Source organism: Coloeus monedula (assembly GCF_965178545.1).
Source record: "Coloeus monedula genome assembly, chromosome: 30".
Taxonomy (NCBI): Eukaryota; Metazoa; Chordata; class Aves; order Passeriformes; family Corvidae; genus Coloeus; species Coloeus monedula.
In genome coordinates, this window is record NC_138810.1 from 2,739,963 (window position 1) to 2,758,257 (window position 18,295).

At 68.7% G+C, this 18,295-nt stretch overlaps 1 protein-coding gene across 4 annotated transcripts in view; it reads right to left on the reverse strand.

Moving 5' to 3' along the window:
* Nucleotides 1-17,673, reverse strand: part of ITGA7 (integrin subunit alpha 7) — a 28,099-nt gene extending 10,426 nt beyond the window's left edge. For 2 of the 4 annotated variants that reach the window (XM_082299229.1, XM_082299226.1), the window contains exons 1-16: nt 17,420-17,673; nt 15,116-15,243; nt 14,964-15,043; nt 14,628-14,883; nt 13,521-13,652; nt 13,281-13,400; nt 10,138-10,345; nt 8,849-9,042; nt 7,401-7,489; nt 7,191-7,318; nt 5,443-5,538; nt 5,286-5,347; nt 3,855-4,024; nt 2,594-2,746; nt 1,380-1,492; nt 483-681 (exon numbers count right to left, since the gene is read on the reverse strand). In XM_082299229.1, the coding sequence (XP_082155355.1) occupies nt 483-681; nt 1,380-1,492; nt 2,594-2,746; nt 3,855-4,024; nt 5,286-5,347; nt 5,443-5,538; nt 7,191-7,318; nt 7,401-7,489; nt 8,849-9,042; nt 10,138-10,345; nt 13,281-13,400; nt 13,521-13,652; nt 14,628-14,883; nt 14,964-15,043; nt 15,116-15,243; nt 17,420-17,616 (2,325 nt within the window). In that variant the 5' untranslated portion in view covers nt 17,617-17,673. The remainder of the gene's footprint in view (nt 1-482; nt 682-1,379; nt 1,493-2,593; nt 2,747-3,854; nt 4,025-5,285; nt 5,348-5,442; nt 5,539-7,190; nt 7,319-7,400; nt 7,490-8,848; nt 9,043-10,137; nt 10,346-13,280; nt 13,401-13,520; nt 13,653-14,627; nt 14,884-14,963; nt 15,044-15,115; nt 15,244-17,419) is intronic. The other 2 variants (XM_082299228.1, XM_082299227.1) reach the window with 2 other exon arrangements.
* Nucleotides 17,674-18,295: the final 622 nt, after the last annotated feature.

An 18,295-nucleotide genomic window follows, 5' to 3' on the forward strand; every position in this document is an offset into this window, starting at 1 on the left:
ACACCCCCAGGACCCCCATCCCACCCCCAGGACCATCCCAGACCCCCAGGATCCCCATCCCACACCCCCAGGACCCCCAGGACCCCCAGGACCATCCCAGACCCCCAGGACTGACCCCATCCCACACCCCAGGACCATCCCACACCCCCAGGACCCCCAGGACCATCCCAGACCCCCAGGACTGACCCCATCCCACACCCCAGGACCATCCCACACCCCCAGGACCCCCAGGACCATCCCAGACCCCCAGGACTGACCCCATCCCACAACCCAGGACCATCCCAGACCCCCAGGACTGACCCCATCCCACACCCCAGGACCATCCCAGACCCCCAGAACCCCCAGGAACATCCCAGAACTGACCCCATCCCATCCCCCAGGACCATCCCGGACCTCCAGCTCTGACCCCATCCTACATCCCCATCCCATCCCCCTCCCCCCCCGCCCCTTCTGTCCCCCCCCAGGTCCCCCTGTCCCCGCACCCCGAGCCCCCCGGCCTCGGCGGGGCGCATGGCAGCGTAGGGCAGCTCCGGGGGGAAGGTGGCCACCAGCAGGGCCTGGTGGGCATCGTCCCCGTCCCTCTGCGGCTCCGAAGGGTCCGAGGGCTCGTTGGTCACCAGCACCTCCAGGGCCACGTCCTTCTGGTCACTCACCGAGAAGGTGGCAGTGCCATTCTCGTCCCTGTGGGCAGAGCCACTGTGCCACCCCCTTGGGGACACCCCCGGTCACTGACAGCGAGGTGGCAGTGCCATCCTCACCCTGTGCCACCCCCTTGGGGACACCACTGACAGCGAGGTGGCAGTGCCATCGTCACTGTGTGAGACCCCCTTGGGGACACCACTGACAGCGAGGTGGCAGTGCCATCCTCACCCTGTGACACCCCCTTGGGGACACCACTGACAGCGAGGTGGCAGTGCCATCCTCACCCTGTGCCACCCCCTTGGGGACACCACTGACAGCGAGGTGGCAGTGCCATCGTCACTGTGTGAGACCCCCTTGGGGACACCACTGACAGCGAGGTGGCAGTGCCATCCTCACCCTGTGCCACCCCCTTGGGGACACCACTGACAGCGAGGTGGCAGTGCCATCCTCACCCCGTGACACCCCCTTGGGGACACCACTGACAGCGAGGTGGCAGTGCCATCGTCACCCCGTGACACCCCCTTGGGGACACCACTGACAGCGAGGTGGCAGTGCCATCGTCACCCTGTGCCACCCCCTTGGGGACACCACTGACAGCGAGGTGGCAGTGCCATCGTCACCCTGTGCCACCCCCTTGGGGACACCGCCGGTCCCTCAGGGTGCAGGTGGCAGTGCCAGCGGGCAGAGCGGCCCCCAGGGGTGTTGGGGACAGCCTGGGGTGGCCGCTGTCCCCTCACCTGGGCAGGGGCTGGAAGTCGCTGTCGCCCCGGCGGGCGCAGAAGCGCGGCCGCAGCTCCAGGTGGCTCTGGCAGATTTTGTCATCGCCGCAGCCCTGGCGCAGGAAATGCACCTGGGGGGGAAGGGGGGGACAGCGCGGGGACACGGTGACAATGCGGGGACAGCCACGGGGGGGGGACAGCGCGGGGACAGCCACGGGGGGAGGGGGGGGACACTCCCGGGAATGGGGGGGGGACATTGCAGGGGGTCCAAGTTGGGATGGGGGGGACAGGAGGGACACTGCAGGGACCCCGAGACACTGCCAGGAATGAGGGGGGACACTCCGGGTGGGATTGGGGGGACACAGGGGACACTGCAGGGACCCCCAGGGGAGATGGGGCACTGCCAGGAATGGGGAGGGGACATTTCAGGTGGCCCCAGGTGGGATTGGGGGGACACAGGGGGGACACGGGGGACACTGCGTGGCCCAGACTGGGATGGGAGGGACACGGGGGGACACTGGGGGGGATACAGGTGATGCTCCGGGTGTCCCAAACTGGGATTGGGGGACACTGGGGGGGACACTCAGGTGACACTCTGGGTGTTCCAAACTGGGATTGGGGGACACTGGGGGGGACACTCAGGTGACACTCTGGGTGTCCCAAACTGGGACTGGGGGACACTGGGGGGGACACAGGTGACACTCTGGGTGTCCCGAACTGGGACTGGGGGACACTGGGGGGGACACAGGTGACACTCTGGGTGTCCCAAACTGGGACTGGGGGACACTGGGGGGGACACAGGTGACACTCTGGGTGTCCCAAACTGGGACTGGGGGACACTGGGTGGGGACACAGGTGACACTCTGGGTGTCCCGAACTGGGATTGGGGGACACTGGGGGGGACACAGGTGACACTCTGGGTGTCCCAAACTGGGATTGGGGGACACTGGGGGGGACACAGGTGACACTCTGGGTGTTCCAAACTGGGACTGGGGGACACTGGGTGGGGACACAGGTGACATTCTGGGTGTCCCAAACTGGGATTGGGGGACACTGGGTGGGGACACAGGTGACACTCTGGGTGTCCCGAACTGGGACTGGGGGACACTGGGGGGGACACAGGTGACACTCTGGGTGTCCCAAACTGGGACTGGGGGACACTGGGTGGGGGGGGACACTCAGGTGACCCTCAGGTGACCCTCAGGTGACCCTCAGGTGTGTCCGGTGCCCACCTCGGCGCGGTGCGTGCTGGGCTGGCGGGGGCTGAGCGCAGGGGACAGCGGGGGCAGCGCTGCCCCCCGGCCCCCCCGGTGCCACCCCCGCGTGCCCCCGATGGCGTGGGCGAGGCTGAGCGCGATGGGACGCAGCTTGTCCCGGATGTCGTCCTGCGGCACAGGGGAGAGGAGGAGGAGGAGGGGAGGAAGGTCAGGGTGGCACTCGGGGAGCCGGGAGGTGCTGGGGGAACCCGGGGGGGGGGGGGGGTGGTGGGGAGGGGGTGGGGAGGATGGGGATGAAGATGGAGATGAGGATGGGGATGGGGATGGGGATGAGGAGGAGACAGGGATGAGGATGAGGAGGATGGGGATGAAGATGGGGATGAGGATGGGGATGAGGATGGGGATGAGGAGGAGACAGGGATGAGGATGAGGAGGATGGGGATGAAGATGGAGATGAGGATGGGGATGGGGATGGGGATGAGGAGGAGACAGGGATGAGGAGGATGGAGATGAAGATGGAGATGAGGATGAGGAGAATGGGGTAGAAGATGGGGATGAAGATGGGGATGAAGATGGGGATGAGGACAGGGATGGGGATGAGGAGGAGACAGGGATGAGGATGAGGAGGATGGGGATGAAGATGGAGATGAGGATGGGGATGGGGATGAGGAGGAGGATGAGGAGGAGACAGGGATGAGGAGGATGGGGATGAAGATGGGGATGGGGATGAAGACGGAGATGGGGATGAGGAGGATGGGGATGAAGAGAGAGATGACGATGAGGAAGATGGGGATAAAGATGGGGATGAATATGGGGATGGGGATGAGGAGGAGACAGGGATGAGGATGAGGAGGATGGAGAAGAAGATGAGGATGGGGATGAGGAGGACGGGAATGAAGATGGGAACGGGGATGAGGAGGACGGGAATGAGGAGCAGACAGGGATGAGGATGAGGAGGATGGGGATGAAGATGAGAAGGATGGGGATGAAGATGGAGACGGGGATGAGGATGAGGAGGAGACAGGGATGAGGATGAGGAGGATGGAGATGAAGATGGGGACGGGGATGGGGATGAAGATGGGGATGAAGATGGAGACAGGGATGAGGATGAGGAGGATGAGGTTCAGGGTGGGGACAAGGACGGGGATACAGACGGTGACAAAGACGAGGATGGTGAGGATGCGGACAGGGATGAGGAGGGGAAGGGGGATGAGGATGAGGAAGATGAGGAAGAGGAGGCTGAGGAAGATGAGGAAGAGGAGGCCGAAGCACGCACGTGCAGCCGGAAGGTGGCGGTGACGCAGCCGCGCTCGCGCTGCCGGGGCAGCTCCAGGGTCCCCGAGATTCGGTGCTCGGGGTCCGCGGGCCCCCGGGCCAGGAAGGTGACCCGGGGCACCTGCCCCCGCCGGCGCCGCTCCGCGTCCGCCTCCAGCACGAACTGCAGCTCTGGGGGGGCACCGGCATTGGGGTGGGGGGTCCTGAGGGGTGGGGGGTCCCAAAGGATGGGGGGTCCCAAAGGATGGGGGGGGACTCTGGGGTTGGGGAGGGTCCCAAAGGATGGGGGGGGACGCTGGGATTGGGGAGGATCCCAAAGGATGGGGGGGACTCTGGGGTTGGGGGGGGTCCCAAAGGATGGGGGGGGACGCTGGGATTGGGGGGGTCCCAAAGGATGGGGGGGGAGTCTGGGGTTGGGGGGGGTCCCAAAGGATGGGGGGGACGCTGGGATTGGGGGGGGTCCCAAAGGATGGGGGGGGACGCTGGGATTGGGGAGGATCCCAAAGGATGGGGGGGACTCTGGGATTGGGGTTCTGAGGGGTGGGGGGTCCCAAAGGATGGGGGGGAGTCTGGGATTGGGGAGGATCCCAAAGGATGGGGGGGACGCTGGGATTGGGGTTCTGAGGGGTGGGGGGTCCCAAAGGATGGGGGGGGGAGTCTGGGATTGGGGGGGGTCCCAAAGGATGGGGGGGACTCTGGGATTGGGGGGGGTCCCAAAGGATGTGGGGGGAGTCTGGGATTGGGGGGGTCCCAAAGGATGGGGGGGACGCTGGGATTGGGGGGGTCCCAAAGGATGGGGGGGACTCTGGGGTTGGGGGGGTCCCAAAGGATGGGGGGGACTCTGGGATTGGGGGGGTCCCAAAGGATGGGGGGGATCCCAAAGGATGGGGGGGGACTCTGGGGTTGGGGTTCTGAGGGGTGGGGGATTCCCCGGGATTGGGGCGGGGGGGGTCCTTGGGGATTGTGGGGGGTCCTTGGGGATTGTGGGGGGGTCCCAGGGGTGGGGGCATTGTCTGGGATAGAGGGGTCCTTGGGGATGGCGGGAGAAGGAGGGGGGGGTCCTCAGGGATCAGGGAATCCCAAGGAATGGGGTTCTCATGGATGGGGGGGTCCTTGGGAATGGGCGATTCCCAGGAAATGGGGTCCTTGGGAATGGGGGGGATCCTCAGCGATGGCGGAGGACCCCAACTAATGGCGGGGGGGGGAGGGGCGGGGGGGGACTGGGAACTCCCAGGAATAACGAGGTGGGCGAAACCCCCCCCCCCCCCCCCAGGGAAAGGGGGAATCCCAGGAATGGGGGGCACACTCAGGAATTTCGGGATCCTCACGGACAGCGGGGGATCCCCAGCAATGAGGGGTGGTCGGGGGGCACCCTTAGGTGCTCGGGGGGTGGGGGGGGGAGGTCCCACGCCCCCCCACCCGCGGCGCTCACCGAGCCGGGGGCTGTAGCTGGCCGGACTGGCCGTGTAGCTGAAACACGCTCGCACCTCCACACTGGGGGAGGGAGGGGGGGGGTCTGCGGTCACTGGGGGGGTCCCGCCGCCCCTACAGAGGGGGGGACACGGGGGGGGGGACACGGTGGCACCCACCAGACGCCGTCCTGGTGGCGGCAGGTGCTCTGCTCCAGGTCGATGTGGGGCGGCAGCACGGACACGTTCCGGGACACGTGGACCACCGGCCGAGCTCTGGGGAGGGGGGAGGGAGGGGAAATGGGGGTCCCCGGGGGGAGCCCCCCAACTCCGGAGAGCACCCCCAGTCCTGGCAGGGACCCCCGGCAGTGCACGGGAAGAGCCGGGAGGGGTGGAGGGAGACCCGAGGTGGGGGGGGGGGCTCGGGGGTTTGGGGGGAGTCGGGGATTTGGGGGGGGTCTCAGGGGGTTTGGGGGGACTTGGGGATTTGGGGGGTCTCAGGGGGTTTGGAGGGACTTGGGGATTTGGGGGGGGACTCGGGGATTTGGGGGGGCTCGGGGGATTTAGGGGGGTCTCAGGGGGTTTGGGGGGACTTGGGGATTTGGGGGGGCTCGGGGGATTTAGGGGGGTCTCAGGGGATTTGGGGGGACTTGGGGATTTGGGGGGAGTCGGGGATTTGGGGGGGTCTCAGGGGGTTTGGGGGGAGTCGGGGATTTGGGGGGAGTCGGGGATTTGGGGGGAGTCTCAGGGGGTTTGGGGGGACTCGGGGATTTGGGGGGAGTCGGGGATTTGGGGGGGCTCGGGGAGTTTGGGGGGGTCTCAGGGGGTTTGGGGGGGCTCGGGGATTTGGGGGGAGTCGGGGATTTGGGGGGGGGTCTAAGGGGATTTGGGGGGGACTCGGAGATGAGAGGTCCTGAGGGATTTGGGGGGGTCTCAGGGGATTTGGGGGGACTCGGGGATTTGGGGGGAGTCGGGGATTTGGGGGGGGGTCTAAGGGGATTTGGGGGGGACTCGGAGATGAGAGGTCCTGAGGGATTTGGGGGGGTCTCAGGGGATTTGGGGGGAGTCGGGGATTTGGGGGGGGGCTCTAAGGGGATTTGGGGGGAGTCGGGGATTTGGGGGGGGTCCTAAGGGATTTGGGGGAGTCTCAGGGATTTGGGGGGGTCTCGGGGATTTGGGGGGGTCTCAGGGGATTTGGGGGGAGTCGGGGATTTGGGGGGGGACTCGGGGATTTGGGGGGGTCTCAGGGGGTTTGGGGGGGCTCGGAGATTTGGGGGGAGTCGGGGATTTGGGGGGAGTCGGGGATTTGGGGGGAGTCGGGGATTTGGGGGGGGTCTCAGGGGATTTAGGGGGACTCGGGGATGGGGGGTCCTGAGGGATCTGGGGGGTCTCAGGGATTTGGGGGGAGTCGGGGATTTGGGGGGGGTCTCAGGGAATTTGGGGGGACTCGGGGATTTGGGGGGGCCTCAGGGATTTGGGGGGAGTCGGGGATTTGGGGGGGGTCCTGAGGGATTTGGGGGGACTTGGGGATTTGGGGGGGCTCGGGGATTTGGGGGGGAGTCTAAGGGGATTTGGGGGGAGTCGGGGATTTGGGGGGGGTCCTAAGGGATTTGGGGGGGTCTCAGGGATTTGGGGGGGACTCGGGGATGGGGGGTCCTGAGGGATTTGGATTTGGGGGGGGTCTCAGGGATTTGAGGGATGTCCAGGGATGGGAAGCACTCAGGGATTTGGGGGGGGGGGGGGTCCTCTGGAATGGGGGTCCCAGCTCTGGGGGGGGGGGGGACACTCCAGGGGTGTGCGATTGTCAGGAATTGGGGGCTCCTGGGGGGTCCCAGCTCTGGGGGGGGAGGAGGGGGGACACCCTGAGGTCTGGGAATTGTCAGGAATTGGGGGCTCCTCAGGATCGGGATTTGGGGTGGGGGTCTCACCTGTAGAGCACCACGGTGTCCGACAGGGACCCCACGAGCAGGTCGGGGTACAGGTTCCCGTCCACGTCCAGCCCCCCCGACAGCGCGTACCCAAAAGCCGAGACCCCCACGGCCTCCCCATCCAGCACCTGGACAGGGTCGGGGGGAGGCTCTGGGTGAGCCGAGACCCCCCCGGGACCCCCCCCCGGGACCCCCACGGGACCCCCTCACCTGCGCCGGGCTGGTGACGATGCCCAGGGCGCTGCCGTGGTAAATGAAAACTTTGCCCGCTCCGTCAAAAGGAGCCCCCACAGCCAGGTCTGGGGGGAAAAATTGGGGGGATTTTGGGGGGGGTCAGACCCCTCCCTCCTCCCCCCCCCCAGGTGGTACCGGTACCCCCTCCTCGGTAGGATAAGGGCACCCCAAAAAAGCCCCAAACGCCCTCACCCGCAGTTCTGTCACGGGCTGTAGTTCCAGAATGTGCAGGTCTTGAAGACCCCAAATCCCCCCCAAATCTGCCCCAAAACCCTTCGCCCTCCAACCCATCACACTTGAGGTTCGTCCCCAGCCCTCAAGGACCCCAAATGCCCCCTAAATCCCCCCAAAAGCCCCCCCAAATCCCCTCACATCCCCTCACCCTCAAACCCACCATAGGTGAGGTCCATCCCCAGACTCCAAACCCCCCCAAACGCCCCCAAATCCCCCCAAATCCCCTCGCCCTCCAACCCATCACACTTGAGGTCCATCCCCAGACCCCAAATCCCCCCTAAATCCCCCCCAAATCCCCTCACCCTCGAACCCATCGTGGTTGAGGTCCATCTCCAGACCCCAAATCCCCCCAAACACCCCCCAAAGCCCCTCACCCTCCAACCCATCACACTTGAGGTCCATGTCCAGACCCCAAATCCCCCCCAAATCCCCCAAATCCCCTCACCCTCCAACCAATCACACTTGAGGTCCATCCCCAGACCCCAAACCCCCCCTAAATCCCCCTAAATCCCCCCCAAACCCCCCCAAACACCCCCCAAAGCCCCTCACCCTCCAACCCATCACACTTGAGGTCCATCCCCAGACCCCAAATCCCCCCAAAACCCCTCACCCTCCAACCCATCACACTTGAGGTCCATCCCCAGACCCCAAACCCCCCCTAAATCCCCCCAAATCCCCCCCAAACACCCCCAAACACCCCCCAAAGCCCCTCACCCTCCAACCCATCACACTTGAGGTCCATCCCCAGACCCCAAATCCCCCCCAAACCCCCCCAAATCCCCTCACCCTCGAAGCCATCGTGGCTGAGGTCCATCTCCAGACCCCAAATCCCCCCCAAATCCCCCTAAATCCCCCCCAAACCCCCCCAAACACCCCCCAAATCCCCTCACCCTCCAACCCATCACACTTGAGGTCCATGTCCAGACCCCAAATCCGCCCCAAATCCCCCCAAAACCCCTCACCCTCCAACCCATCACACTTGAGGTCCATCCCCAGACCCCAAATCCCCCCCAAACCCCCCCAAATCCCCTCACCCTCCAACCCATCACACTTGAGGTCCATCCCCAGACCCCAAATCCCCCCCAAATCCCCCCCAAACCCCAAACCCTCCAACCCATCACACTTGAGGTCCATCCCCAGACCCCAAATCCCCCCTAAATCCCCCCTAAATCCCCCCCGAAGCCCCTCACCCTCGAAGCCATCGTGGTTGAGGTCCCCGGCGGAGCTCAGGGCCGCCCCGAACATGGAGCCGCGGGTGCCGTTGAGGCGCAGGGGGGTCGCGCTGCCCCACAGCCCCCCCGGGTTGATGTAGACGTACACGGCCCCCCCGATCTCCTCCTGCCGCTCGAAAAAGTGGGGGGCCCCCACGGCCAGGTCCATCCAGCTTTGGGGGGCGGGGGGGGGCGGGGGGGGGGAACACGGATCTGTCACCCCCGCACACCCCCTGCGGGGATGGATTGTCCCAGCCGTGGGGTGGGGAGGGGGTTTTGGGGAGACCTCGGGGGTCCCAGGGGTGGGATGGGGCCCAGGGGGGTCTCATCGGGATTTTGGGGGTCCCAGGGGTTGGGGGGATCCTCAGGGATGGGGGGTGCTGGGGTGGGATGGGGCCCAGGGGGGTCTCACCGGGATTTTGGGGGTCCCAGGGATTGGGGGGGATACTCGGGGATGGGGGGTTCTGGGATGGGATGGGCCCAGGGGGGTCTCATCGGGATTTTGGGGGTCCCAGGGATTGGGGGGGATACTCGGGGATGGGGGGTTCTGGGATGGGATGGGCCCAGGGGGGTCTCATCGGGATTTTGGGGGTCCCAGGGATTGGGGGGGATACTCGGGGATGGGGGGTTCTGGGATGGGATGGGCCCAGGGGGGTCTCATCGGGATTTTGGGGGTCCCAGGGGTTGGGGGGATCCTCAGGGATGGGGGGTTCTGGGATGGGATGGGGCCATGGGGGGGGTCTCATCGGGATTTTGGGGGTCCCAGGGGTTGTGGGGATCCTCAGGGATGGGGGGTTCTGGGGTGGGATGGGCCCAGGGGGGTCTCATCGGGATTTTGGGGGTCCCAGGGGTTGGGGGGATCCTCAGGGATGGGGGGTTCTGGGGTGGGATGGGCCCAGGGGGGTCTCATCGGGATTTTGGGGGTCCCAGAGGTTGGGGGGGGTCCTGGGGGTGGAGGATTCCAAGGGTGGGCTCTGCCCGTGGGGGTCTCACAGGGATTTTGGGGGGGGTCTCAGGTTTGGGCGGGGTCCTCGGGGATTGGGGGGTCCCAGGGTGGGCTCTGCCCGTGGGGGTCTCCTCGGAATTTTGGGGAGGGGGGTCCCTGCGATTGGGGGGGGAGTGCTCTACTCTCGGGGGTCTCGCCGTGATTTCGGGGGGGCCGCAGCCCCGCGGGTGACACGGACACGGTGACAGTGACCACACACGTGTCCCACGGTGACAAAGGTGACACCAACGTGTCCCACACCCCCCCCCCCTCCAAAACCCACCCGTCGCTGTTGAGGTCCAGGACGGCCAGAGCGTGGCCGAAGGCCGAGGTCAGTTGGTGGCCGGCCAGCACGGCCTCGGCCACCAGGCGATTGGCGCTGTCGCGACGCAGGATGACCACGGCGCCCGTGTGGTTGGCGCGGGGGGCGCCGGTGACAAAGCTCAGCTGCTGTGGCCTCGTCAGCCCCGCGCCGGAGTCCACCGAGAACCCTGCGGGGACACCGCGGGGTTGGGGTCACCCCCAGGCCCGGAGGGGACCCAGAACCCTGCGGGGACACGGGGACATCGCGGGGTTGGGGTCACCCCCAGTCCTGGACCTGCGGGGACACCGCGGGTTGGGGTCACCCCCAGTCCTGGACCTGCGGGGACATCGCGGGGTTGGGGTCACCCCCAGTCCTGGACCTGCGGGGACACCGCGGGTTGGGGTCACCCCCAGTCCTGGACCTGAGGGGACACGGGGGACACCGCGGGGTTGGGGTCACCCCCAGGCCCGGAGGGGACCCAGGACCCTGCGGGGACACTGCGGGGTTGGGGTCACCCCCAGTCCTGGACCTGCGGGGACACGGGGACATCGCGGGGTTGGGGTCACCCCCAGTCCCGGACCTGAGGGGACACGGGGACACCGCGGGGTTGGGGTCACCCCCAGTCCTGGACCTGAGGGGACACCGCGGGGTTGGGGTCACCCCCAGTCCCGGACCTGAGGGGACACGGGGACACCGCGGGGTTGGGGTCACCCCCAGTCCTGGACCTGCGGGGACACGGGGACACCGCGGGTTGGGGTCACCCCCAGTCCCGGAGGGGACCCAGAACCCTGCAGGGACACGGGGACACCGCGGGGTTGGGGTCACCCCCAGGCCCGGAGGGGACCCAGGACCCTGCGGGGACACCGCGGGTTGGGGGGGAACCCAGAACCCTGCGGGGACACGGGGACATCGCGGGGTTGGGGTCACCCCCAGTCCTGGGCCTGCGGGGACACCGCGGGGTTGGGGTCACCCCCAGTCCCGGAGGGGACCCAGAACCGTGCGGGGAAACGGGGACACCGCGGGGTTGGGGTCACCCCCAGTCCTGGACCTGAGGGGACACGGGGACACCGCGGGGTTGGGGTCACCCCCAGGCCCGGAGGGGACCCAGAACCCTGCGGGGACACTGCGGGGTTGGGGTCACCCCCAGTCCTGGACCTGCGGGGACACGGGGACATCGCGGGGTTGGGGTCACCCCCAGTCCCGGACCTGAGGGGACACGGGGACACCGCGGGGTTGGGGTCACCCCCAGTCCTGGACCTGAGGGGACACCGCGGGGTTGGGGTCACCCCCAGTCCTGGACCTGAGGGGACACGGGGACACCGCGGGGTTGGGGTCACCCCCAGTCCCGGACCTGAGGGGACACGGGGACACCGCGGGGTTGGGGTCACCCCCAGTCCTGGACCTGCGGGGACACGGGGACACCGCGGGTTGGGGTCACCCCCAGTCCCGGAGGGGACCCAGAACCCTGCGGGGACACCGCGGGGTTGGGGTCACCCCCAGTCCCGGACCTGAGGGGACACGGGGACACTGCGGGGTTGGGGTCACCCCCCAAGCCCCTCCGTCTAGGTGGGAATTGGGGGGAAATGGGGGAATTCTCTCTGGGAACGGAGGAAAACTGTGTGAGAAGGGAGGAAATGGGGGAATATCCCCGTGGATATTGAGGAGGGGGAATGGGGGAATTCTTCTGGTGGGAAGAGTGGGAATGGGGGAATTCTCTGCCAGGGAAGGGGGGAATTGTCCTCGTGGGAATTGAGGGGGAATGAGGGAATTCTTGCGGGAACGAAGGAATGGGAGGAATTCGCCTTGTGGGAATGGGGGGCGAGGTGCAGCCCCCCTGCTCCCAGCATTGCCGGAAGGGCAGAATTGGGAGGGAAAAGGGCAGAATTTGGGGGCCAAAGCAGCAAAATCCAGAGCAGAGCCCCCTCCCCACGTGCAGTGGTTGTCGTGAGCAGCCCCCCGAGCCCCCCCCAAGCCTCCCAAGCCCCCCCCAGCCAGGCTCCAGCCCCCCCTCAATCCATGCACACACACCCCCCCCCCCCCATGCAAACACATCACCGGGGGGGGGACAAGCGGGGACACGGGAGGTGTGGGGACACTCCAGGCTTTGGGACCCCCCCCAAAAAAGCTCTGTGAGTCCCCCCAAAGCTTTGTGAGTGCCCCCAAAGCTCTGTGAGCCCCCCCCCAAAAGCTCTGTGAGCCCCCCCAAGCTTGGCGGTGTCCCCAACACAGCCCTGGCACAGCGACGGGACACGGGACAGGGATGGGGGACAGGGAAGGGGGACTGGGATGGGGGACTGGGATGGGGGGACAGAGAAGGGGGGACACGAGTGGGGGACAGGGAAGGGGGACAGGGATGGGGGACAGGGAAGGGGGACAGGGATGGGGGGGACAGGGATGGGGGGACAGGAGTGGGGACAGGGATGGGAGACTGGGATGGGGGAGAGGGAAGGGGGAGAGGGATGGGGGGACAGGGAAGGGGGGACAGGGAAGGGGGACAGGAAGGGGGGACAGGGATGGGGGACAGGGAAGGGGGACAGGAAGGGGGGACAGGAGTGGGGACAGGGAAGGGGGGACAGGGATTGGTGACACAGGGACGGGGACAGGGGCCGGGGGCTCACAACCACAAGAGGGGCGGGGGGCGATGCGGCCACACGTGTGCGGGGCTGCGTGTGCGCGGGGGGTGACACGCGTGGGGCCAGGGGCGTGTCTGGGGACACGGGAGGGGGGGGGGGGGAATCTGTGTCCGGCAGGGGACACGAGTGGAGAGCCAGAGGCGTGTCTGGGGACACGAGTGTGCCGCCCTGGCGTGGGGATGTGCGTCCGGGGGGACACACGAGCGTACAGGTGACACACGTGAGTGTGTCAGGGACGTGTCCGTACAGGTGACACCTGTGCGCACAGGTGAGAAAGGGACGTGGGGGACACACCCGCCAAGAGGACACGCGTGACAGGACACGGCGCCACACGCGTGTGCCCGCAGGACCCCCGTAGGGGTCCCCGCCACGCCCGCGGGTGACACGGCACGGGGAGGAGGGTCACACACGGCACGCAGGTGACACACAGGTGGCACGCAGGTGGCACGCAGGTGGCACACGCGTGGCACACGCGTGGCACGCACGAACCCAGGTAGGAATTGTGCGCCACGTCCGCGGCCGCGCCGGGGACCCTCTCGCCGGGCTGGGGGGTCCGGAAGACCCTCTGGTCGGGGGCCGCGCTCTCAATGTTTGTCACAAAGAGCAGCCCTGCGACCGCGACAGAGACAGGGGGGGAGGGGGCGTCAGGGGGGGGGGGCTCGGGGGTTCGGGGAGGGGCCGCGGCTGCCGTGGGAGGGGTCTCCCGGGCCGGGCCCCCCCCCCCCGTACCGAAGTAGCTGTTGGCGGGCACGGGGATGAGCGAGGGGTCCTGGTCCTTCTCCCCCCCCGCTTCGAAGGGGCCGGCGTCGAGGCGCAGCAGGTCCAGGGAGCTCTGGTTGAGCTGCTCCACGCGCAGGGTCCCTGCGGGGCCCGGGGGGACAGCGGGGGACACCGTGGGGACCCTCCAGAGACCCTCGAGCTCCGGGGAGCTCGGACTGAGCAGATCCATGGGCAGGGACCCCTCCCCAGGGGAGGGGGGGGACGTGGGGACACCGAGAGCTCCAGGGAGCTCTGCTTGAGCCGGGACCCCTTCCCCAGGGTGAGGGGGACATGGGGACCCCCAGGGACACTGAGGGGACCCCTCGTGCTCCAGGGAGCTCTGCTGGAGCACCTCCACATCTGCACACACCTGTGCACACCTGGCCCCCTCCCCACCACCCGGGCAGGTGCGCCCCACACGCCCCCTCCCCGGGGCAGCCCTGAGCACCCTCTTTACCCCACCGTGGGAGGGGTCTCAGCAGCCCCTCACCCTTCCAGCTGTAGGTGCCACCCCCCTCACACCCCAAACCCGCACTGGGAGGGGTCCCAGCACCCCTCACCCTCCCAATTATGGGTGCTTCACCCCTCTCACCCCTAAACCCGCACTGGGAGGGGTCCCAGCGCCCCTCACCCTCCCAATTATGGGTGCTTCACCCCTCACACCCCCAAACCCTCACTGGAAAGGGTCCCAGCGCCCCTCACCCTTCCAGCTGTAGGTGCCACCCCCCTCACACCCCAAACCCTCGCTGGGAGGGGTCCCAGCGCCCCTCACCCTCCCAATTATGGGTGCTTCACCCCTCACACCCCCAAACCCGCACTGGAAAGGGGTCCCAGCGCCCCTCACCCTTCCAGCTGTAGGTGCCGGGAGTCTCGGAGCAGCAACACCCACCCAGACCCCCAAACCCTCGCTGGGAGGGGTCCCAGCGTCCCTCACCCTCCTAATTATGGGTGCTTCACCCCTCTCACCCCTAAACCCGCACTGGGAGGGGTCCCAGCGCCCCTCACCCTCCCAATTATGGGTGCTTCACCCCTCACACCCCCAAACCCTCACTGGAAAGGGGTCCCAGCGCCCCTCACCCTTCCAGTTGTAGGTGCCGGGCGCCCCGAGCAGGACGTAGCGGCGGTCGGGGCTGAAGGCGGCCGCCAGGCCCTGCTGGCAGGTGCCGAAGCGTTCGTGGCCCTGCGGTCGCCCCTCGCAGAACTTCCACTCGCCGCCGTCCAGCTCGTCGCGGACGCGCAGGTCCTGGCTCAGCACGAAGCAGCGCCCGATCACGTCGCGCGTCTCCAGCGGCTGCCGCACGCGGTGCCGCACCTCGTACCGGTGGGCGCAGGTCTGGGAGGGGACACCCGAGGGGGTCACAGCGAGCCGGGAGACCCCTCCTCGAGGCCGCTGTCCCCCCACCATGCTCTCACCACGATCTTGCCGCCGGGCCCTTGGCTCTTCACGCTGACCCCCAGCCACTGGTTCTCTTTGCTCTCCCGTTCCGGGTCCACTGGTGGGGCACGGGGACGGGTCAGCCCCGGGGGGAACCCGCGGGACCCCCCCTCCCCGGGTCACAGCTCACCTCCCTCATCGATGGGCACCCGCCAGCAGTCGGAGAGCTCGGCGGTCAGCGGGCAGGCGAAGAGACCCCCGGTGCGGTTGGCGCCTTGGCTGGGCAGTGCCAGCGCTTGGGGGGCTCCCACGAGCAGCCTGGCAGGGCAGGGACCCCCGTCAGGGTCTGGGAGGGGGGCGGGGGGGCTTCCCGGGTCACAGAACGCCCCCAAACCCCCCCTCCTCACCCCGGGACCCCCGCGCAGCTGTGCCACCCCCGCGCAGCTGTGCCCAGCGCGGTGCCAGCCCGGGCGAGCAGCTGCTGCCCCGGCGCCGCTCCCGGTCTCAGCTCGCGTGGGGACAGGAGGTGACACACCCGGGACCCCCTCAAACACCCCCTGGCCCCCACTCAGAGCCTCACGAAGGGACGCGGGGAGCTCCCCCCGTGGGACCGGCGCGGTGCCACCCGCGGGCTCCTCGGTGGCCACGGGGCGCTCGCGGCCACCCCCGGCCCCTCTGCCCGGGGTGACGGTAGCCAGGGGACACGGCGGAGCCCCGGGGGGTGGCAGGGAGGCAGAGCCGGTAAAAATAAACTGGAATTCACTCAAAATAACCCCGCAGCAACATGCCCAAAAAAGGAGGGAGGACACGGAGGCACCGGGTGCCCCACGGAGCCGGGCCAGGGCACCCTGCGAGGGGACAGGGGGACAAGGCCGGCCCCAGCCCCGCCGGGGACCCCGGGGACAGGCAGGGGACACCGGGGCCGCGTCGGTGGAGCCGAGCCCAGCGCGAACACCTGCACCGGGCACCGGCGGCCAAAGCCGCCCTCGGTGCCAAGAACGCGGCGCGGGCGGGAGCGCTGCGACAGAGCGGCGACAGCGGCGACACCGGGCTGGCGGGGGGGGCCGGAGGGCACCGGGGCGGCGGCGAGGGGTGGGGACACGCGGGTGACAGCGCGCTCTGACCTGCCCACCCCGGGGGTCCCCATGGCTGAGACCCCCGGCAGTGGCCCGAGAGCCCCGGGGGCTGTCGGGGGGGACAGGGGGGACACGGGGACAGTGGGGCACGGAGGGCACGGAGGGCACGGGGGACACGGGGGACACGGGGACACGGGGACACGGAGGGCACGGGGACAGGGGGGCACGGGGGACACGGGGGACACGGGGCCGTGGCCAGCAGTCGCGGGTGGGCGTTCGCCGCAGGGACCGGCGGGCGCAGGGGAGGCGGCGGGCACGGCCCGGGGGGGTCCCGGCCGGGGGGGTCCCTCCAGCCGAGCACCCCCGAGGCTGCGCCCGGGGCAGCGCTCGCCCCCCGAGCCCCCCCCCGAAACCCCCCTCCCCCGCTAATGCTGAATAATCGCGGGCCGCGCAGGCGGCCTGGCACTGGCCCTGTCCGTCCTGGCACTGGCCCTGTCCGTCCTGGCACTGGCCCCGTCCGTCGCTGTCCCTTCTGTCACCGTCCCCTAGGTCTGCAGCGCGCTGCGGTCGGTTCTGGGGGTCCCGGTCGCCCCCCTGCCCGCGGCTCCCGGCGATCCCGAACCCCCCGGGGGAGGATCCCGGTCTCTCCCCAAGCCCACTGCCCGGCGCTCCTGCTCTCCCCAATCCCCGCGGCTCCCGGCGACCCCAGATCCATTCCCTCCGCATTCGCGGGGGTCGCGTGTCCCCCCAAATCCCGGCCATAGGATTCCCCCAGCCCCAGCGGTCCCGATCCCCCCAAATCCCGGCAATAGGATCCCCCCAGCCCCGGGGGTCCCGATCCCCCCAATCCCGGGGGTCCCGATCCCCCCCAAATCCCGGCCATAGGATCCCCCCATTCCCGGGGGTCCCGATCCCCCCCAGATCCCGGCAATAGGATCCCCCCAGCCCCGAGGGTCCCGATCCCCCCATTCCCGGGGGTCCCGATCCCCCCCAGATCCCGGCAATAAGATCTCCCCCAAATCGCGGCCATAGGACCCCCCCATTCCCGGGGGTCCCAATCCCCCCAATCCCGGCCATAGGATCCCCCCAGCCCCAGGCGTCCCGATCCCCCCATTCCCGGGGATCCCGATCCCCCCCCAAATCCCGGCCATAGGATCCCCCCAGCCCCAGGGGTCCCGATCCCCCCCCAAATCCCGGCCATAGGATCTCCCCAGCCCCGGGGGTCCCGATCCCCCCCCCAAATCCCGGCCATAGGATCTCCCCCAAATCCCGGCCATAGGATCCCCCCAGCCCCGGGGGTCCCGATCCCCCCCAAATCCCGGCCATAGGATCCTCCCAGCCCCGGGGGTCCCAGCTCCCCTCCCCTCTCCCCCCCATTCCCGGGGGTCCCCCGGGACCCCCCGGGACCCCGCACTCACCACCCGGCGGGTTCGGGGCTGAGCTGCCGGTGCAGCGCCACGGCCGCCCCGAAGAGGCTGCCCCGCTCCCCGTCCTTCAGCACGGGGCTGCTCCCGTCCAGGTTGAAGGCGGCGGCCGCCGGTAGCCACAGGGCGAGCCACGGTAGCCACAGAGCCAGCCACGGTAGCCACCGGCAGCGGCACCCGGACCCCGCCATCCCCGCGCTGCCGCCGCCGCCGCCGCCCGCGGGAGGAGCCCCGGAGCTCCCGGGGGGGGGGCCCGGCCCCGGCCCCGCCCGCAGAACCGGGGAAACCCCCGGAGACCCCACCCCGGGGTGGGGCTGGGCGGGGGCGGGCCCCGGGAGGGCGGGGAGTGACCCCATAGCGGAGAGAGTGACCCCGGGAGGGCGGGGAGTGACCCCATAGCGGAGAGAGTGACCCCAAATCCCAGGGAGAGACCCCGGGAGGGCGGGGAGTGACCCCATAGCGGAGAGAGTGACCCCATAGCCCAGGGAGTGACCCCATAGCGGAGTGACCCCATAGCGGAGAGAGTGACCCCATAGCCCAGGGAGTGACCCCATAGCGGAGTGACCCCATAGCGGAGAGAGTGACCCCAAATCCCAGGGAGAGACCCCGGGAGGGCGGGGAGTGACCCCATAGCGGAGAGAGTGACCCCGGGAGGGCGGGGAGTGACCCCATAGCGGAGAGAGTGACCCCGGGAGGGCGGGGAGTGACCCCATAGCGGAGAGAGTGACCCCGGGACCGGGGAGTGACCCCATAGCGGAGAGAGTGACCCCATAGCCCAGGGAGTGACCCCATAGCGGAGTGACCCCATAGCGGAGAGAGTGACCCCGGGACCGGGGAGTGACCCCATAGCCCAGGGAGTGACCCCAAATC